The sequence below is a fragment of the Mchenga conophoros genome, linkage group LG23 (assembly GCF_057382185.1).
Source record: "Mchenga conophoros isolate Kocher_MC1m ecotype Shallow Benthic linkage group LG23, M_conophoros_male_GT1.1, whole genome shotgun sequence".
Classification (NCBI taxonomy): Eukaryota; Metazoa; Chordata; class Actinopteri; order Cichliformes; family Cichlidae; genus Mchenga; species Mchenga conophoros.
In genome coordinates, this window is record NC_140547.1 from 12,574,181 (window position 1) to 12,591,730 (window position 17,550).

The 17,550-nt window shown below is 37.3% G+C and overlaps 1 protein-coding gene and 1 long non-coding RNA gene across 3 annotated transcripts; both read right to left on the reverse strand.

Annotated features, from left to right (window-relative positions):
- Window positions 1-2,024: 2,024 nt before the first annotated feature.
- LOC146546808 (hydroxysteroid 11-beta-dehydrogenase 1-like protein) lies at window positions 2,025-17,328 on the reverse strand. Its single transcript, XM_085264214.1, has 6 exons — window positions 17,170-17,328; window positions 5,092-5,222; window positions 4,746-4,949; window positions 4,575-4,668; window positions 2,776-2,941; window positions 2,025-2,687 (listed from the first exon to the last, which is right to left on the reverse strand). The coding sequence occupies exons 1-6, from the start codon at window positions 17,252-17,254 to the stop codon at window positions 2,504-2,506; spliced, it is 864 nt and encodes a 287-aa protein (XP_085120340.1). The 5' UTR covers window positions 17,255-17,328; the 3' UTR covers window positions 2,025-2,503.
- On the reverse strand, window positions 6,922-17,141 carry LOC146546809 (uncharacterized). 2 transcript variants are annotated; one of them, XR_014890662.1, is made up of 4 exons: window positions 15,474-17,141; window positions 15,260-15,377; window positions 12,012-12,063; window positions 6,922-10,945 (listed from the first exon to the last, which is right to left on the reverse strand). It is a non-coding gene; the product is annotated as an uncharacterized LOC146546809 (long non-coding RNA). The 2 variants fall into 2 exon arrangements; XR_014890661.1 differs by having other exon boundaries at window positions 15,260-17,141.
- Window positions 17,329-17,550: the final 222 nt, after the last annotated feature.

The window sequence follows — 17,550 nt, forward strand, 5'->3', positions numbered from 1 at the left end:
CTGATGAGTCCTCCATACTGTCACTAGATGGTGCTGAGGTCTCAATATTAAAGCAGCTCTAACCCTCATATTCTCCTCAAATATTACTATCATAGGCAATGGTTCACATACAATTGTGAACCAACATCAGTGAAATAGTCAGAACATGGAAATGTTCTTGTCCAGCAGTCAAGTGTTTTGTCTGCATTACTGTACACATGATGTGCAGAGAGTGTGTGCATGCTCCTTGCAGATATATCTCTTGCATTGTGCACAGGTCTTCCTAATCTTTGAATCACTCCTGGTGGGACAAACCTGGCACCTGCCTGTGGTTTGTACCACTGGAAAATTTGGGCTGAGACTTTTCTTTCTGTTACTTTGCTTTCTGTTAAGTCTCCTTTTCTTTGGTTTTGCATTTCTAATTATTTCTCCCGAGTCCACATGCTGGCTTTCTTTATGAGCTTGGCTCTCTGCTTCAGGAGAGTTGTGGTCACTTTACTCATAAGGAGGAATCTCCATAAAGGTATCAGTCTCCTGCTTCAGTCCAACCTGCTCGCCCTCATGACTTCTACAAAGTTCCTCCTGTTACTCTTTAATCTGTGGAGGCTCTGGGCCATCCTGGTCCAGACTGGAGTTCCTCTCCTGCTGGTCTGTGAGAACCTTCTCCTCGTAAACATGCTGCTGTTAGAGGTCTGAAAAGACAAATACAGAATAAAATGGCAGAAAACAAACATTTGAGGAATATATACTGTTCTGAACCATTAGCAGGTGGCTCACATTTACCAGTGAAATTTAACGTGCACATATGTGACCAATTATTTGGGCGCTGATGCAGATGATGGTTTAGTCATAAACCATCATCTGCCAGTACTGACATCATTACTCCAGTGCAGTCACCTTCTTGCCTGCCTTCTGTGAGCTAATCAGCCTTTTAAATCTCAGTGCTCTTTTGACTTTCTGCCTTTTACACTCTCATTGTGCAACCACTGAACCTAGCCATGTGGGAAGGCACAAGCCCATTACTGCCACCTAATGGACTGGAGTGTGGAGAGAAGAATTGCAGGGGGAAAAAATCAAAAACTATATTCTTTCCATCAATTTTATAATTTGAAGATACTGATATAACAGATTGCAAATTTTCTGTGTTTCCTTCCTTGTGCTGGTAAGCTACGGTGAAACTTTAGTTTTGGTCAATTTCTTTCAACCAGTCTCTGGATCTTTTGAATATGAATATTTTACATTAAAGTTGATCTATAAGTCTTGTACTACTATTCCTTGTGATATTCTTTTTGATTTTTCCTTTCAACTTGTGCTGCAGACTTGGATCAACAGACCACATAACAAGTATCATTAATCATTATTTTAAATAATATGGTTTATTTGAAGAGTTTCAGTCAGGTTTCAGAGCTTCAAATAGTTTTCTTCCTATTCAAAAGGGAGTTTTTCCTTCCCACTGTCACCAAGTGCTTTGTCAAAGGGGGTCATATGATTGTTTTATGTATTATTGTAGGGTCTACCTTACAATATAAAGTGCCTTATTGACTGTTGTTGTGATTTGGCGCAGTATAAATGACCTAGGTTTCGTTGTGCCTGTGGCTGTCAGTCAAAGCAGACAATTGCAATAGGAGGCTAACCTTTTTGTAGCTCCATAATTAAACACTAATAGTGGCATTGGGGTTAGCACATACAAGAAAAAATCTAAATTTAAAGTTATTAGGTCTTCATACCTTCAAGATGCAGAACAAATATTTCACTGGCAAAAAAAACATTTTTTTCCATTTGCTTTTATGTGCATTATCATACCTCACGTTATTTCATTCTTGACTTTGTTTGCTTTGGGCTTCTCTATTGTGTCACCCAAGTAGCTTCCTGACTGCTCTTCTCCACTAAGCTGTACTGACCTGGAATATGCTAAACTGCATTTTATGGTAAAAAGATATTTCTGTCAGACTATGGATGACTTATGTGGTCTGTTATTATGATCTACCTTTCCTTCCTTTCATTAACCACAATTAACACCAACAAACATGTCAGGAGGAAGCTGGTTTATTTTTTTGTGTTCATTATCAGCAGCAACAGCAGCAACACGAAACGTATTCATTTATTTCATAACCAAATCTCATGTGAGGTATTGTGTCTGTGTGTGGGAGGGCTGAATGGAGGGGTGAGGTTGTCTTATCAGTAGTAAATCAGACTTTTTTCTTCTGAGTTTTCAAGTACTAGTGCAATAATGTTTGGACAGCAGTGGCTGTACTATTGACACAGACACTAATGTCTAAAATGTTAAAATAGTAGCCTAAAAAGTAAAATCCCAAGTCCTGAGCTTTTCTATCTGTATACATTTTATTACTGGACTGTTCTCAAAGAAATGATGAGAAAAGTGGAAACTGAAATGTCAGAAATGTTCCCGCAAAACTGGGTGCATCAAAATGTCAAAGAGCTAGGCCAAAATCCAAATTAAATGTTGATATTTATAATTAGGAACATGTATAATTGTGCTTCAGTTGTGCTGAATAAATGCTCTTCATGGGATGTAGTTGTAGGAGTTCTGGGTCATATAATCTGTGACAGAAGGAAACCAGTCTTTGGTGATAACTATAAAGTATGTGAACCAAGGGTAGAAAAGCTCTGGCTGCCTTGTAGATCCCGTAATGATGATGTTCAATGCAGCATCTGTGGTGGGGTAGGCTGGTACATCAGTGACGCCCCTAGGATAGAGAAAATTCTTACACTTAATTCAAAAATATCTCAAAATACACAATGTCAAATATTTCTGCATACATATATTTGACTAACCGGACTTTCTCCATAGCTGAGTCGGTATCAATGAGACCGAGTGTGCAGACAGAGATGGACACGTTGCTCTTCTTCATAGCCAGCTCATGACGAAGAGACCCAAAGAACCCGTTCAAGGCAAATTTGGTTGAGGAATATGGCGCCACGAAAGGAGAAGTTATTTTACCTGTGAAGCATCAACAACTGTTAGAGTAGGAGAAGCGTCTTCAGTAGCTTTCTTGGAGCTTTCAAACACTGTCAGAACTGGTTACGACGGGGAATCAAAGTCCATTTTAAACGCATTAGAGAACTGCTCTTTTGCTCAAGCCTGTGTTTAATATTGCTCTTGTAATCGTCTGTTATTGTATATGATTCACAAGTTTCTATTCATTTGTCTGTACTGAATGTCAGTTGTTTGGTTTCTTCATTTGTTATATTGCTGTGTGTTGTAACTTCTGTTTCCCTTTTGGCCATTTCAAATCTCTGAGCTCTGGAAGTCCAACTTTTCATCTTTTGGTCTAGTTTAGCTGTTCTCAAACTGTGTTAAGGGGCTCTGCTGAGGGGCCCAGCGCCACTGCAGAAGGGAAGGTGGGCAGGTAATGAGCAGGAAAAAATAACCAACTTGATGCAGGTAAAATACTTTTCTTAGAGTTTGCTGATTCTAATATACTGACCTTTAGTTCACTTTTCAACTTTGGTCACTTTTATTCTAACAAAGCTTCTTTCAACTGCTCCCTGAATCACAAACCACAATGGATGGTTTTGGAAACTGTACTTCTTAAAGTACTTTTATTGCACCATGTTCATTCACTCATGAGCTGCTGTAACATGAATCAAATGGCTGAATTGCCACCTCAACATCCAGTCAAGTTCTGTAGAGTCTTGCTAATGACCTACTAATTTTATTCAGGTGTGTTGCAGCAGGGACACATTTAAAAGTTTCAGGACAACAGCCCTCGAGGACTGGAGTTTGACAACTGTGCTCTAGGGGAATACCCAGGCATTCCCATGGTACCCAATAGATCTAATTTCTCCTGTCATACTTGTGTGTGCCCTGAGGCCTCCTGCCAGTCTGACATGCCAGGAGAGGTCTACTTAAGAGTTCTACTTAAAGCACATTGTAAATGACTGAGGTCCTCACCCTATCTCTAAGAGTGAGCCCAGACACCCTGTGAAGGATACTTTTTTCAGCCACTTGTATCTGCAAATCTTATTCTTTTGGTCACTACCGCCAGCCCATATAAATAAACGAGCATAACAAGGTAGACTGACCAGGAAATCGACAGCTTTGCTTCTGCGGTCAGCTTTGTGGTCACTTTCATGCTTCATATTCCTCAACTTCCTACCAAAACTTAGGCTCCTTCCCCATTAAAGATGTCCCCACGTCCCTTACAGCAAAAAAGCCAACAACTAGACTATCAGTACTTGTGACTTTGACTGGCGCCCAATCCAGAAAACACTTTCCCTCTACAGATTCTCCTGCAGATAGTTGACCCATGGTACAATAGACCTTTTGGGCTTGTTTTAGTTGAGCTCCACAAGAATTTATGGCCCAGCCACCTGGTGCACACAATCAAGCTCCAGAGTGGCTTATTAACTCTTGTCATCATAATACATTAAGTTAATCTTAATTACTGTATTACTGTACTTATTTATCAGTTGCAGTAGAAAGTGCCTTTAAAAAATGTCAGTTTAATTGTATCTGGTGGGTGAAAGTATTAGGAGGTATATATGTGTACACACAATTTGTATTTGATAGTTTGTCATCATCTGCATAAAAAAGTATAAAGTATAAAAATGCTGAAGAAAAATAAACCTACCTAAGAGCGATGAGACAACAACCAGCGATCCTTTATTTTGCTCAAGGGAGGGCAAAGCTTTCCAGGCCATCTGAATATAGCTGAAGAAATTGACCTTCACAAAGAAACATTCATGAATCAGCATAGTCTCTCCATTTCCTGTTTTGAATGACCATCAAAATACTCAGTTACCTTCATCAGCCATTTGGTGTGATCCACATCTCCCTTCCACATGCTGAAGGGGCTAGGCCCAATGTGATTGAGGACCAGGTAATCCAAACCTCCCAGCTTCTCCAGAGCATAATCCACCACTTTGTCAGGGTCAGCCTCATTCGCCATGTCTGCTGCTATATAAAAAGCTTTCTGGGCTCCTAAACTCAGACATTTTTCTACTACCTAAAGGCCAAAATTATTAAAAATGCACATGGTTAGTTAATTGAGAGAACTACAGAATGTGTCTATTCATAACTGTCACAAACCAACACAAGTAAATGGCAATTTATGAGCAGAATTTCAACAGTTTATTACGTAAACTGACCTGCTGTAAGACTTTCTCCCTCCTTGCTGTGATAACAATTTTGGCTCCAAAGCGGGCATAATGATACGCCATTTGTTCACCAATACCTGTACTGGCCCCAGTCACCAGTACCCTAGCCCCTTTGAGAGAATCTGAAACAAAGGTTTACCGTATTCAACACGGAATGGAATTGTTTTAATACATGAAAGGTTAATAGAAACAACAAAAATATGTTATTTCTATTAGTCAACAATAAATAGAGTAAATGACCACAGTAACTATGGCATACATTATTAATGTGTCTATGCATGCAGAAAAAGTTTTTAAGTGAACTTGATGACAATGAAATAGTTTCCCATATGGAAAAGATATATATAAATCTTATAAAGTTTGTATCTGTCTTGTGTGAAACTTGTATGAAAAGCATACAAGAGTGAAAACAGATATAAGATCCCTTGAAAAATTATATAATGAAACTTGTATGTTTTGGATACTTACTAAAACAATATATGAAAGTAATGAGAAAGTGGCCACTTTCATGAGTAAATCATATAAGTTTTTACTATTTCTTTTCCATATGGGTTAGTTTATCTAGAATCATTCTTTAGGCAGATATAAACCCTAAAAAGATAAGATAAGCTTAGCCCTCCATATATTGCTTCAGGTCAAAGGGCATTGGAAACTTTTCCATCTTGAGAAATTGCAAAATGCATACTCTTCATTTGGACTAGTAAAATGCTTGGATATTGGATATTTATTTATTTCACCAGAATTTCCATGCTGTATTTTGTTTTTGAAGGTCCCATATCACTTGTTTGTTGCTTTAATTCTTTGCCTGGTGCTATAAAGATTTAAATATCCTGCAGGTTTGAAAATTTTCACTCCCCATGCTGGAGAATGGAGCCATATGTCAGTACCATTTTCCCCTCAAAGGTTTAGCTAAATGTGCTATCAACTGCATGTTCTCTCTCTCTTATTCCACTTCTTATTCCCATTAAGGGTTAGGGTTCATGAAGCAGACATTCAAACTGCATTTTATTACTAACCAAAGCAAACACAAGGCATCTGAAACAAATCGTCCTGCGCTGTCGTACATTTGTGAAATATAGGCATTTAAGTAGGGCTGGGCGATATGACCCAAAATTCATATCTCGATATTTTTTAGCTGGATGGCGATATAAGATATATATCTCGATTTTTTTTTTAAAAGCCATAAGTTAAGAACAAAAAGAGAGTTCCTAGTCACACTGTGTCCCAGATGTCACACGGGCACTTTTATTTACATACAGCGTAGATCAGGGGTGCTCAATACGTCGATCGCGATCGACCAGTCGATCGCAAAGGTAGTATTGGTAGATCGCATGGCATTAAAAAAATAGATGCCAGCCTATCATCCATCCCGTCACTTGATTGATACAGGGAAGCCAGTCAGATGACATCAGATTTTTTCTGACGCTTAGGTCGCTGCGCATGCGCAAACAGCGGCGCGAAGTGTAGTAAAACTGACAAGCTAGTCAGCGAGTTAACTCCAATTTTTAGCTCTCGGTTTTTTCTCTTAAACCTGGCCGTCAGCAGCTACTGTCCGGACTATGCATCCCTGGCTGATTCAATTCAGTGCAAGTCATCAGAGTAAACTCAGGTAATGACAAAAAATTTACATAGTTAATTGTGTTGTGAAATATTGGATATTGCGGTTATGCATGTATATACATTGTAGATATAAAGAATCCTCAATATATTTATAAATAAGTATATGTTTTGGATTTTTGTAGTGGGTAGATCATTTTGACTTGGTCATTTTATAAGTAGCTCACATGCGGAAAAAGTGTGAGCACCCCTGGCGTAGATGTACATGAAGAAATTACTCAAAAATAAATTATCAGCATTTATTAAATAATCATGGTCCATAAATAAAAGAAAACAATGTTGTTTTTGTGCATAACAAAAAGCTCACAATTGTGCAGTCAAAATGTAAACTAATAGACGCTGAGCATAATAACAAAGAGACAGATTTCACAGCTGCACCACGTCTCTGAACAGGTCCTTATACACACACAGTACGTATCACTCCGCGAGGCTCCTCCTCGGTAGCCGTAATCCTCCGACAATCCATCAAGTGGTGCAGCTCCGTAGCTTAGCAAAGTCATATTAAAACATTTTTTGACAGATTGCTGAGCGCTGTGTACCACATAAAATCGGTTCGCGGTCAGTAAGCACAACCAGAATTCATACCCATACGGTAAAAAAATACATTTTTCCTGGCCAAAATATATTTCAAATATATGGTAAATATATTTTGTATTTGTGATGCTCCAAAAAAATATATTTTTGAAATTTAAAATATATTTCTTTCAAACCAAAATACATTTCAAAAGATATTTGCGTTCAAGAAAATACATTTCCAACCTTTCAGTAGAATATATTTCAAAGTATCCCTTATTTAACCTCTTTGGACCTGGCGTCCACATATGTGGACGTAACATTTTGGGTTATTTAGACCAAAATACTCAATTTTGCTCTACAAGGGCCTGATATCCATATCCGAGGACATTATACTGCTACTGTTCTATCAAAATTTTAAACAAATATCCTCATTTGTGGCTCTTATTTTTCTTAAAAACAAAAATAAGTTAAAAGAAAATCTGGTAATTCTTTGTTTTTACATTCATCGGGTCCCAATATGCCCAAATATCAAAGAGAAATTAAAAATGCATGTCGTGGAAGAGTTCGGGTCTTAGGAGGTTAAAATGTATTTAGTGCCATAATAATAATAAAAGTAACAACATCTGCATCTAATCACATCTGCAAACACAGTTGGATTCAAACAAAACACAGTCAAAGGTCTAGCAAGAATTAGGTTATTTATTCATTTGCTTACAGTATTTCACATTAGACAATATTAGCATTCACTTGACTTTGAAATTAATAGTCATTGATACAGTACACAAAATACAACTGCTATGTACACTTTAGTTTTTGACAATATATACAATATAGTACTTAAAGAAACAGTCCACTTTTTTTGAAAATAGGCTCATTCTCCATCTCCCTCAGAGTTAAAAAGTTGAGTTTGACCATTAAGTCTTTGGTCATTTTTCTTTTTTCTTTTTTTTTTTTTACAGATTATACAAAAATCATAAGCACAATGTTCATTTTGTTGAGCAAAATTAAACAGCACTTCAAATTAAGCGAACAATCACTATGTTACAACAGTTATTATGCTCATGACTGGCTGTGTGCCACTGATGGCAGGGTATTTTCAGATGTCCTGTGGATCATTGATGAGCTCATATGACTCATAGATGAGCATCAAAACAATAGTTTGCTGATGAAGTGTTCAGAAACTGAGATTCCCTTCTAGTTACACAACAAAAGCCCAAAACCTATAAAAAGAAGTGTGTCCTCTGTCCTCTGCCTACCCCCATTTTGCTTTGTTATTTTGTGTTTTCCCCCTCCAGTGCTGGTAAGTAGGCCATGTTAATTTAATGTAATGTATATCTGACGTTTTTCCATTTAATGTTTAATTATGTATGTTTTTTTTATGAACTGGTTTAAAATCACTTCAGAAAAATACCACATGGCAGAAAATCATGTTTTCTCATGTTTAACCTTATTTAAGGAATTCACACTGATTAATGCTTCTAAAAATGTAATTGACTTTTAGTTTTTCAGTGTGAATGATCAGACATTTGCATTTGATCTCTGCAGCAAGAATACCTGTCAGATGCCCAAGACGTTTTGATACTGGTTCAAAATAACTTGGATTTGAGGCACAGAGACTATGCTTTGCTCGTTCATAGAATCTTCCAATGGCATAACACGTCTCTCCACTTTCATTTTGACATATTACAAATCGTTTAATGTTAAAGAAATTTTGATCATCATCATTCAACATAACAGTGAATGAATTACGTTTGACTACACGACTGTAATCTTCTGAGTGAAACACCTCGCCATTTGTAATGATTCGTTGAAAGTACTTTACTCTGCTCCTTTGTACCCCATAACGACTCAGTGCCATATAGTCATCCCTCCTAATTAATCGCACTTTAGGATGATTAAGTGCAGTGATACCATGTGTGCGAGTTACATCTTTTAACTGTTTAGGTCTTGTTAGAGATTCAAATATCTCCTTGCATTCATTTGAGGCATCTTTCAGTAAAGTCTGGCCATAAAATGGTAAGGCCTTCTGTAGCCAGAACATTTTTACAATCTGTAGCGCAACCCCTTGAGTGCTTTTGATCATGTCTAGTAGTTTAGCATTGTAAGACTCAAACACAAAGGCGGAATGAGCCCACAAAGGCCCCCAGTTAACTACACTCCTTGGTAAATGGAGGCAAAGATGGACATTATAAGACAGATTAGCTTCCCCATAGAATACCTCCATGTCTTTCACAAAATCTGTTAGAAGTGCCTCAGACTCAGTAATCTGCTCTCTAGTTATATTTTCGCCCAACAGAAGGGATACTCCCTTGACTAGTTTAGACCAGTGATTCAGTAGTGGTTCTGGCAATACACCTTTCAGTACAGGTAAGCTATAATAAAAGAGCCACATATACCACTCATGGGCTTTCCAAAATTTCCTCAATGTGACAGACCTTGGCACACGAGGTACATTACATGGCGGTTTAATCTTTAAAAGCATTTCATCTAACAGTTTTGTAGACCTACCTATATACCAGTGCTTTTCATGGTTTTCACTGTTTAACCACAGCCCTGTTACAGTTCTTGCAACACCCAGAAGTACTGAATGCATATAGTCTGGGACAGACCCTTCGATAATATCAAAACTGGGAAGTCTACACAACATACTTGGCCCTTTAACACCCATAACAGCTTTACCAGACTGTAGCGCAGCTTCTACAAATTCATTAGTTTGTTCCTGATTGCGGAGCTGAATGTCCTTCTGAAAAGGATATACACGAGTGAATCCTCTGCCTTTTTCAACTACCTTTCCTTCATGAAGGCAGTAGGAGCATCCATATTCACCATTAAACTGTTTAAAATTTTGGATCACAGGTCTGGCAACTGAGTCACTCATTAGAATTAGAGGGATTACTTTTGTATTGACAGAAACGCCTTTGTCATCTTCCCATGTGAAACCACTGTCCTGTAGGCCCACACACTCATCAATGAAAGGTTTTAAGAAACTTCTCATGTGAGGCTTCTCATCCCCAAACCATAGTGCACAAAGGAGTACATTATCCTGTCTTGTTTTCAATGGCAATTCATTAATGGTGCAAAAAAGGGGCCAAATACTACAAGGGGACTTTTTAAAAACTGGCACACCATCACAGCTAAATGTTAAGCTGAGGGTTTGAAGGGCCGTTTCTGAACCACTTAAAGCTTTCTGATACAAAAAACCATCACAAATGTCACTGAGAGAAGTAGATGTTTCTGTTTGCCTTCCTATTAATTCATCTGTAATTCCTGGCATTCTCAAGAGATTTTTGAGTTGATCTTCCAAGGAGAGGTATATGAAAAAGTTATTGGTAAACCTACTTGCTTTGTCATAGGTGCTGTTGCATTGAACACAATGAACTTGGTCCAGTTCAGCTGACATTATATTACTGCACTGTTCACACACATAACAGATTTTCATGATGTCTTTTGTATCATCAAAAGCTTTGTAAAATGAATATTTTGTCCTGCATGCTGCATCACTGCCACCAACAACATTAAGGATTTTCATGATATCTTCAAGACAGTCATTGGTCAAACTGTGTTTGAGCTTAAGTGCCAGAAGCAGTAGTTGATTTTGCTCTTTAGTTTGACCTGAATCCACTGGGACCTCTATCTGAACAGGACCTGCAGTGCACTCTTCATCATTAGTCATCAGCAGAGTTCTGTCTTCTGGAAGGGTGTCTGGGATTTCCTTGAAAAGAGAAGCGAGAGAGAGAATTATGATTATGGGTCCTGTAAGCAAATCTTCAGTGTAAGAGCATTAACCTAGTGGACTCATAGACGCATTCATGTCTATATCGGTGAGATCTGCCCTGTAACCGTCTTCTCTGTATTTATGCATCTCTTTTTTTAACATTACAGCAGAAATTTGAAATTGGTCTCATTCACTAATTGTGCACTATTTGACATGTCCATTCAGTCTTGCCAAAATCTAAGTGTGCTTAGGCTGTCAAAATGAATGCTTAGTGCTTTCTTTCATGATAAATTCTGTAAGAATATATGATTGCAGTAGAAAGTAGAAATTACCGTAAAAATCATAATTAGAACAATGATTACTTGTTTTATTTTTTCTTGTTCAATGCACTAATTCATGAATATTCTTTAAAAAATAATGTCTAGAAATGTAATGATCTTTTTGATTTCATTTCTTGACTTGAAAATTCAACTAACTATTGTGTACTTATTTCGAGAAATCTATAGTCCAATACTCAGAATAAATTTAATTTAGGTTTATGCATTAAAAGTGTTTTCATTACAGTTAACCCAAAATGTTTGTATTCCAACACTAACCTTAAAAAGAGACCAATAAGATTATTATTAATATTAATATGAATCAAGCATTTATTATTTGTTATAACTGAGGTAATTAAATGCTAAGGGATAAGATAAAATGGATGATAAGATAAAAGGAATAAAATGTTATTTTGGTAATCATCACCCTCAAGTTGTTCTAAACCTATTTCTTTGTTCTGTTGAACACAAAAGAAGATATTTTCAAGAATGTTGGTAACCAGTTTCTTGTCCCTACTGACTTCCATAGTGTTGTTATTTCATACTATGTCCATACTATGTCAATGGGGACCAGCAACTGTTTGGTTATCAACATTATTTTGTTCAAAAGAAATTCATACAGGTTTATAAGAGTGAGCAACTTAAGAGTGAGCAATTGATTAGAGAATTTACATTTTTGGTTGAACTGTTCATTTATGAATTTACAAAAATGCAAATTGAACCACCAATCATATCATAAGGCATACCTTTTGACATTCCTTGATAACATTCTGAAGTTCTTCTTCTGCAACCTTAATTCTGAAAAAGAAAATATACAATAAAGAAAATAGAAATTGCTTATTGCTATATTTGAACTCTAAGTGAACTGCTATTAACACGATAAAGATGTGATCACTTATAAAGATGTTTATTGATCAGTAATAAGCAGATTAGACATAGCCTAGCTACATTCCCTGTTTAAAAGAGCCAACTCCAACTCCAGATCATTCATTTGGGAGCCAGAGTACCTTATGGTATGGTAATTTATAAAGATCATTTTTTCCTTACAATTTTCATTGTGGCTATTAATTACATTTGATAAAATTTACTTAGAATGATGTTTATACCATTGTTTTAAGCAACTGCATGTCCTATTTTTACAAGAACATAAGCTGAAAACACTAATTGAAAATCCTTCAATGCTATTCTGGAGTATTAAGCCCCAAATTAGGGGTGGGTTTTTTATAATCGATTCATTGATTAAAATCGATTATGGCTTGGATAACGTAAAATCGATTAATTAAAATCCTGAATCGATTTTTTTAATATAAATTTATTTTGCCCGAAATGCCAGAATCTCTGGTGACATCTCACAAAATTTCAAGAACCACCAAACAGCTAAGACAGTAAATGAGAGCAGGAACACGGATTCTGCACAAAGACTTAAACACACAGCACGACCCGCGGATCAGAATCATTTAGATGTCGCCTTTCTCACCCGACAGCACGGACACGGTCGGGGCTGAAAGCCGACAGCTCACTGATTCTGATCTGTCGGCGGGTCCGCGCTTTGTGTTCACGCCCTTTATGCGCTGATTCTAAAGCTGTTAGTTTGATCTCTTTCCAAACAATATTGACCGAACCAGCAGCAAAAGAAGATTCACATAAACATCGTCATGAATTCACTCTGACTTTTACTGTTTTGCTTCCACCGCGATGCACAGCTCTCTCTCTCTGTCTCTCTGTCTCTCTCTCTCGCCCTCTCTCTCTCTCTGTCTCTCTCTCTCTCGCCCTCTCTGTCTCTCTGTCTCTCTCTCTCTCTGTCTCTCTCGCCCTCTCTCTCTCTGTGTGTACTTCAAGAACAGTTTCCCTTTCTTCATTATTCGCTTGCTTGTTACGCACAAGTCTACCGTTGTTTACAGCGCTGTCAGCCGCTGTTTTTTTCCCTTTTACATTCTTCTGAAAAGAAAACCTCATTTCTGCTGTTCAATACTGAACAAATTTAAACTTTTTAAAATTATTCAAAATGCAAAACGCTTAACCGTGTCTCTAATAAAACCTCTGTAACTTCAGAGGTAATGTTCATATGTTGATTAATGGTTTTCTTTCGTTTTTGATGTACTGCAGAATATTTTTATAAAATCCCAGGCCAGGAAAACCACCTTCATGTTTTTCTGTGTTTTATCTTCAGCTACTTTGACACAAAGGCATCTGCTGTGATGCTCACACCTTTGATAAAGTCTTGCGTATGTCAGCTTCCTTTTTATTGATACAAAAATATGTAAATGTACTGATCTGAATTATAATATTTCTGACTGTCAAAATTTCCCAGATTTAAATCGAATCGAATCGAATTAAATCGAATCGTGGATCGAATCGATTCGGGACCTTGTGAATCGGAATTGAATCGATTCTAGAAATCAGTGACGATACCCAGCCCTACCCCAAATGTCTATTACACATTGGCTTTGTTTATTCTTGATAAAAAACAAACAAACATCTTAAGCATGCAGTGGACAATTATTTGCCACTTTGAACGATTACATAATTGTGGCATCCTTAGTGATTGCCACTAGATTTATTGATTGTGCGGCCCTATGGCATTCGTTAATGTTAAGGAGGGTCTTAGAAAAATGCATACACTATCGGTCTTAGAGACACAAATCGACCACGCCCAAAAAAGCGCTATAAAAAATTTATATATTAATATTTTTTTCCACTTTAAATTAGCCAATCTTTTAGACCTACTTCTCCTTGAAATATTCATGTCAAGTTTTAATTACATTTCGCGGATTTTAACCCTTTATATCCCGGTTTCGTCACATGAGCGCACTGCTTTTTTTGCCCCAAAAAACAAAAAACTTGAATATTTTCCAAAAAAAACATTTGAGGTAATATTCAATTGTTATTATAATTAGGCCTTTAGATGGACTAAAGATTGGCACCAAGAGTCATTTCGATCGCCTTTTATTTTTTTTCCAGGAGCGCATTTCATAAAATGCACACTATCGACCACGCCCAAAAAGTGCAATAAAAATATTAAATATTAATTTTTTTTTTCACTTTAAATTGGTCAGTCTTTTAAAACTACTTCTCCCTGAAATATTCATATAAAGTTTTAATTATATTTTCGTTGTTTTAACCTTTTAAATTACAAAAAAACTAAAAAAAAAAACTAAAAAACTAAATATTTTCCCAAAAAAACATTTGAAGTAATATTTGATTATTATAATTAGGCCTTTAGATGGACTAAAGATTGGCACAAACAGTCATTTCGATCGCCTTTTTTTTTTTTTCCAGGACCAGAAAATGGTCTCCAGGCGGCAAATGCTCCTCCTCTAGGCCGAAATAAGTGCATGTTGCCGGGGTAAGTCGCGACGATCACCGGGGCACGATCACCGGGGACTGCTTTTTCCAGCCCACACGTCCGATACCACGTGACAACAAATACGTCATTTCCTGTTGACTAAAAAAAAAAAAAAAGCACCCTCTCATGGTCCTAGGGACCAAAAAATGGTCCCGCACGATCAGCGGGCGAAGCCGCTGCTGCACGCCGGAAATGAGGCTTCATTTCCGGCAGGTCTGTCCAAGCAGCCCGCTGTTTTCCAGCAGAGGTCAAATGTGAAGCAAGGGCGCCACCCGGTGGACAAATAAAAAAATTACAACTCTAAGGCCAGTACTGCAAGCGGAAGCGGAAGCATTACCGATCACGATCGATTTGACCGTAATTTTTTTGCCGTGAAAAATAGCGTTTATAATGGGTTTCAATGGGGCACAAATCGACCACTAGGTCCGATAGCGTAAGTTTATCGCTAGCTTAGCCACTGAAGCTAATTTCCGGAAGTCATACTGAAATTTTAACAGTAAATGTGACCGAACTTTTTTTTGCAGACTTTCGCTATATTCCATTCAACACTGTGCAAATGGCATGTAATCGAAATTTGAAAAAGCCACAAATCGACCCTAAGACCCTCCAGGGGTTTAAAGAGTGAGGGATATTACATTACCAACACACCTTTCTTTTTGTGCCCATCTCCGTTTGGTTCTTGAAGGAATTTCCTCTTCAGGATCAGTTAGATAACGTTTATACGGAATCCTTTCAGGAGGCTCGCTCATTTTAACTCACACGTGACCTGTTGATGACATTAAAATCACATTGAAGAAAACATCGAGGATTGTAAAACAGAAACTGCAACATATAAAATAAATGTAGTGAAATATATGCTTACCGAGCAGTTTTCCAGGGAGTTCGCAAAATTTCAGCGTCTTCTTCCGCGAGCGTCTGCACACGCAATGGAGATATATATAGAATAAGGCGCACTGTCGATTTTTGAGAAAATGAAAGGATTTTAGGCCGTGCAGCCCCTCCTGGCTGCATGTCGTTAGCGCGGTTAGCTCGCTAACACGTTGACGCCGTCCAGCCCCACGCACGGTAACTCGCTAACAGAGATATTCCGCTTTCATCTTGTCATTGCCTGCAGGTGAAGCTAAGGGGGAGGGGGGAGTTGTGTTCAGTGAAGGAGAGGTGAGGCCGAGTAACGTTGCGTAGAGACAAAAGTGGACGAAAGAGAGGTATACCTGCGGCTCCACAAGTATAATTATAACGTAACATAGACTATATCGATATAAACGATATTGTCACATCTTATATCTCGTATGAAAAAATATCGATATTTTTAAAAAACTCGATATATCGCCCAGCCCTACATTTAAGCTTTAAAAAAATGTGGTATTTTATAAGGTTACAGTGTTGCAGAGTAGAGCACATGGGATATGCAAGTATACATAACACTAGTTCACTGACATGGACCGCATAATTTCATTGCTTGCGGAAAATTGACTCTACAGTGTGTTCTCAAAATGTGAATAAATGCTGGATTCTCTCTTTGGTAAGGCCTTGGTCACATGCGGAGAGCAGATTATTATCAATTACTCGCTCACTTTGTACTGTTTCTAATACATTTCTTGAACAAATTATTAAATTGTTACTATTACCTTTCCAAATTGGCAGTAATACACACCATAAAACTGCCTTTTATTTGTTAATAATGTGGCATGTATTCTATTATTTCTATAATTCTAATATGAATTGTTGGTTTCATTTTTTCAGATTTTATGTATAATTTTTTTTTAAATAGCAAAGTCTGACCTGGCATTTTTACTCAGAATGCTGATATCTATAGATATCTGCTGTTGTTTTTGTTGTTTTCCGGGCCTTCTGTACATTATTTTTTTTCAAGAATGTAACTGGTAATTTAAACATTCCTGTGGTTTCTGGTTTTATAGCTCATGTTTTTGCTTTTTCAGCCTTTTATTCCATCACTAATTCTTTGAAACCCATATTGAACATGCAAATTGATTTCTTGGACTCAACTTCAGATCTTTTATCTCCTTAATCTGGCTACACCTGACCATAAAGCCTCAAATTATTGACCCGGGTGCTTTTGAGCTTCAAAGATCAAATCAAAGTTGACTGCACATGTATTAGATATCTATTAAAAACAGACTTCATATGTATAACAAACAAGAAAAAAAAAACAAGAAAATCCGTCATGATTTAATTCATAATAATTAGGAAAAAAATGACGTAAAATATTGTAATTATGACTATAATAGTGAGGTGTTACGAGATACTAAGTTATAACTGTGACATAACCGAGTAGGCTAGCTAGGACTCCTTCACGTGAGTCTTACCTTTTTCATGTGAAATCTTCATTTTTAAGTTAATTAAATCCGTAAGCGTGACTCTATTTAGCTGTTTTCAACTTATACATTGCAAATCCATACCACGCATATGTATGGACCACTGTAGGTCCAACACCACCTAACACATTATTGTCTGCTGGACAAACCTGCATGCCTGCTGCAAGTTTGCAACTAAAAACAAACAAGTACTTTCTCACAATGACAAAGAACAGAGTTTACCAGCATCAAATCTGGGTGAAGTCCATTTGGCAGCCAGGAAAGCAACACATATACTAGCTAAAAGAATTTTTGGGACAGCGCCCATTATGGCAGTTTGGTAGCAACTGATCGGAAATGCTAAGCTTTAGAAGTTTCTGCCAACTTTCACAATCCCAGTTTGAGAAAACTAAGCCCCTCCTTCCACTTTGTAAGGGGCGGGGGTTGGTCAGATAGGTCTGCCCTCTTTCATGGACACAAATCATTTTTTTGTTATTTTAATACTTTTAAAAAAATCTATCTATTTTTTTTTAATTTATCGAAGCGCCAAAATCTTTAATTTATTTGCCTATACATTTATAGTATATTGTTACTATTGCTACAAAAAAAAATCAAGGCTGACGA

Bases quoted from the DNA above. Each gene is read 5' to 3' on its own strand.
- LOC146546808 (XM_085264214.1), bottom strand. From the start codon at position 17,254: ATGGGCGCTGTCCCAAAAATTCTTTTAGCTAGTATATGTGTTGCTTTC. The intron at 2,942-4,574 runs GTAGGTTTATTT...GATGCTTCACAG, and splicing joins TGTTGTCTCATCGCTCTTAG to GTAAAATAACTTCTCCTTTC. The intron at 2,688-2,775 runs GTTAGTCAAATA...TCTCTATCCTAG, and splicing joins TCAGCTATGGAGAAAGTCCG to GGGCGTCACTGATGTACCAG.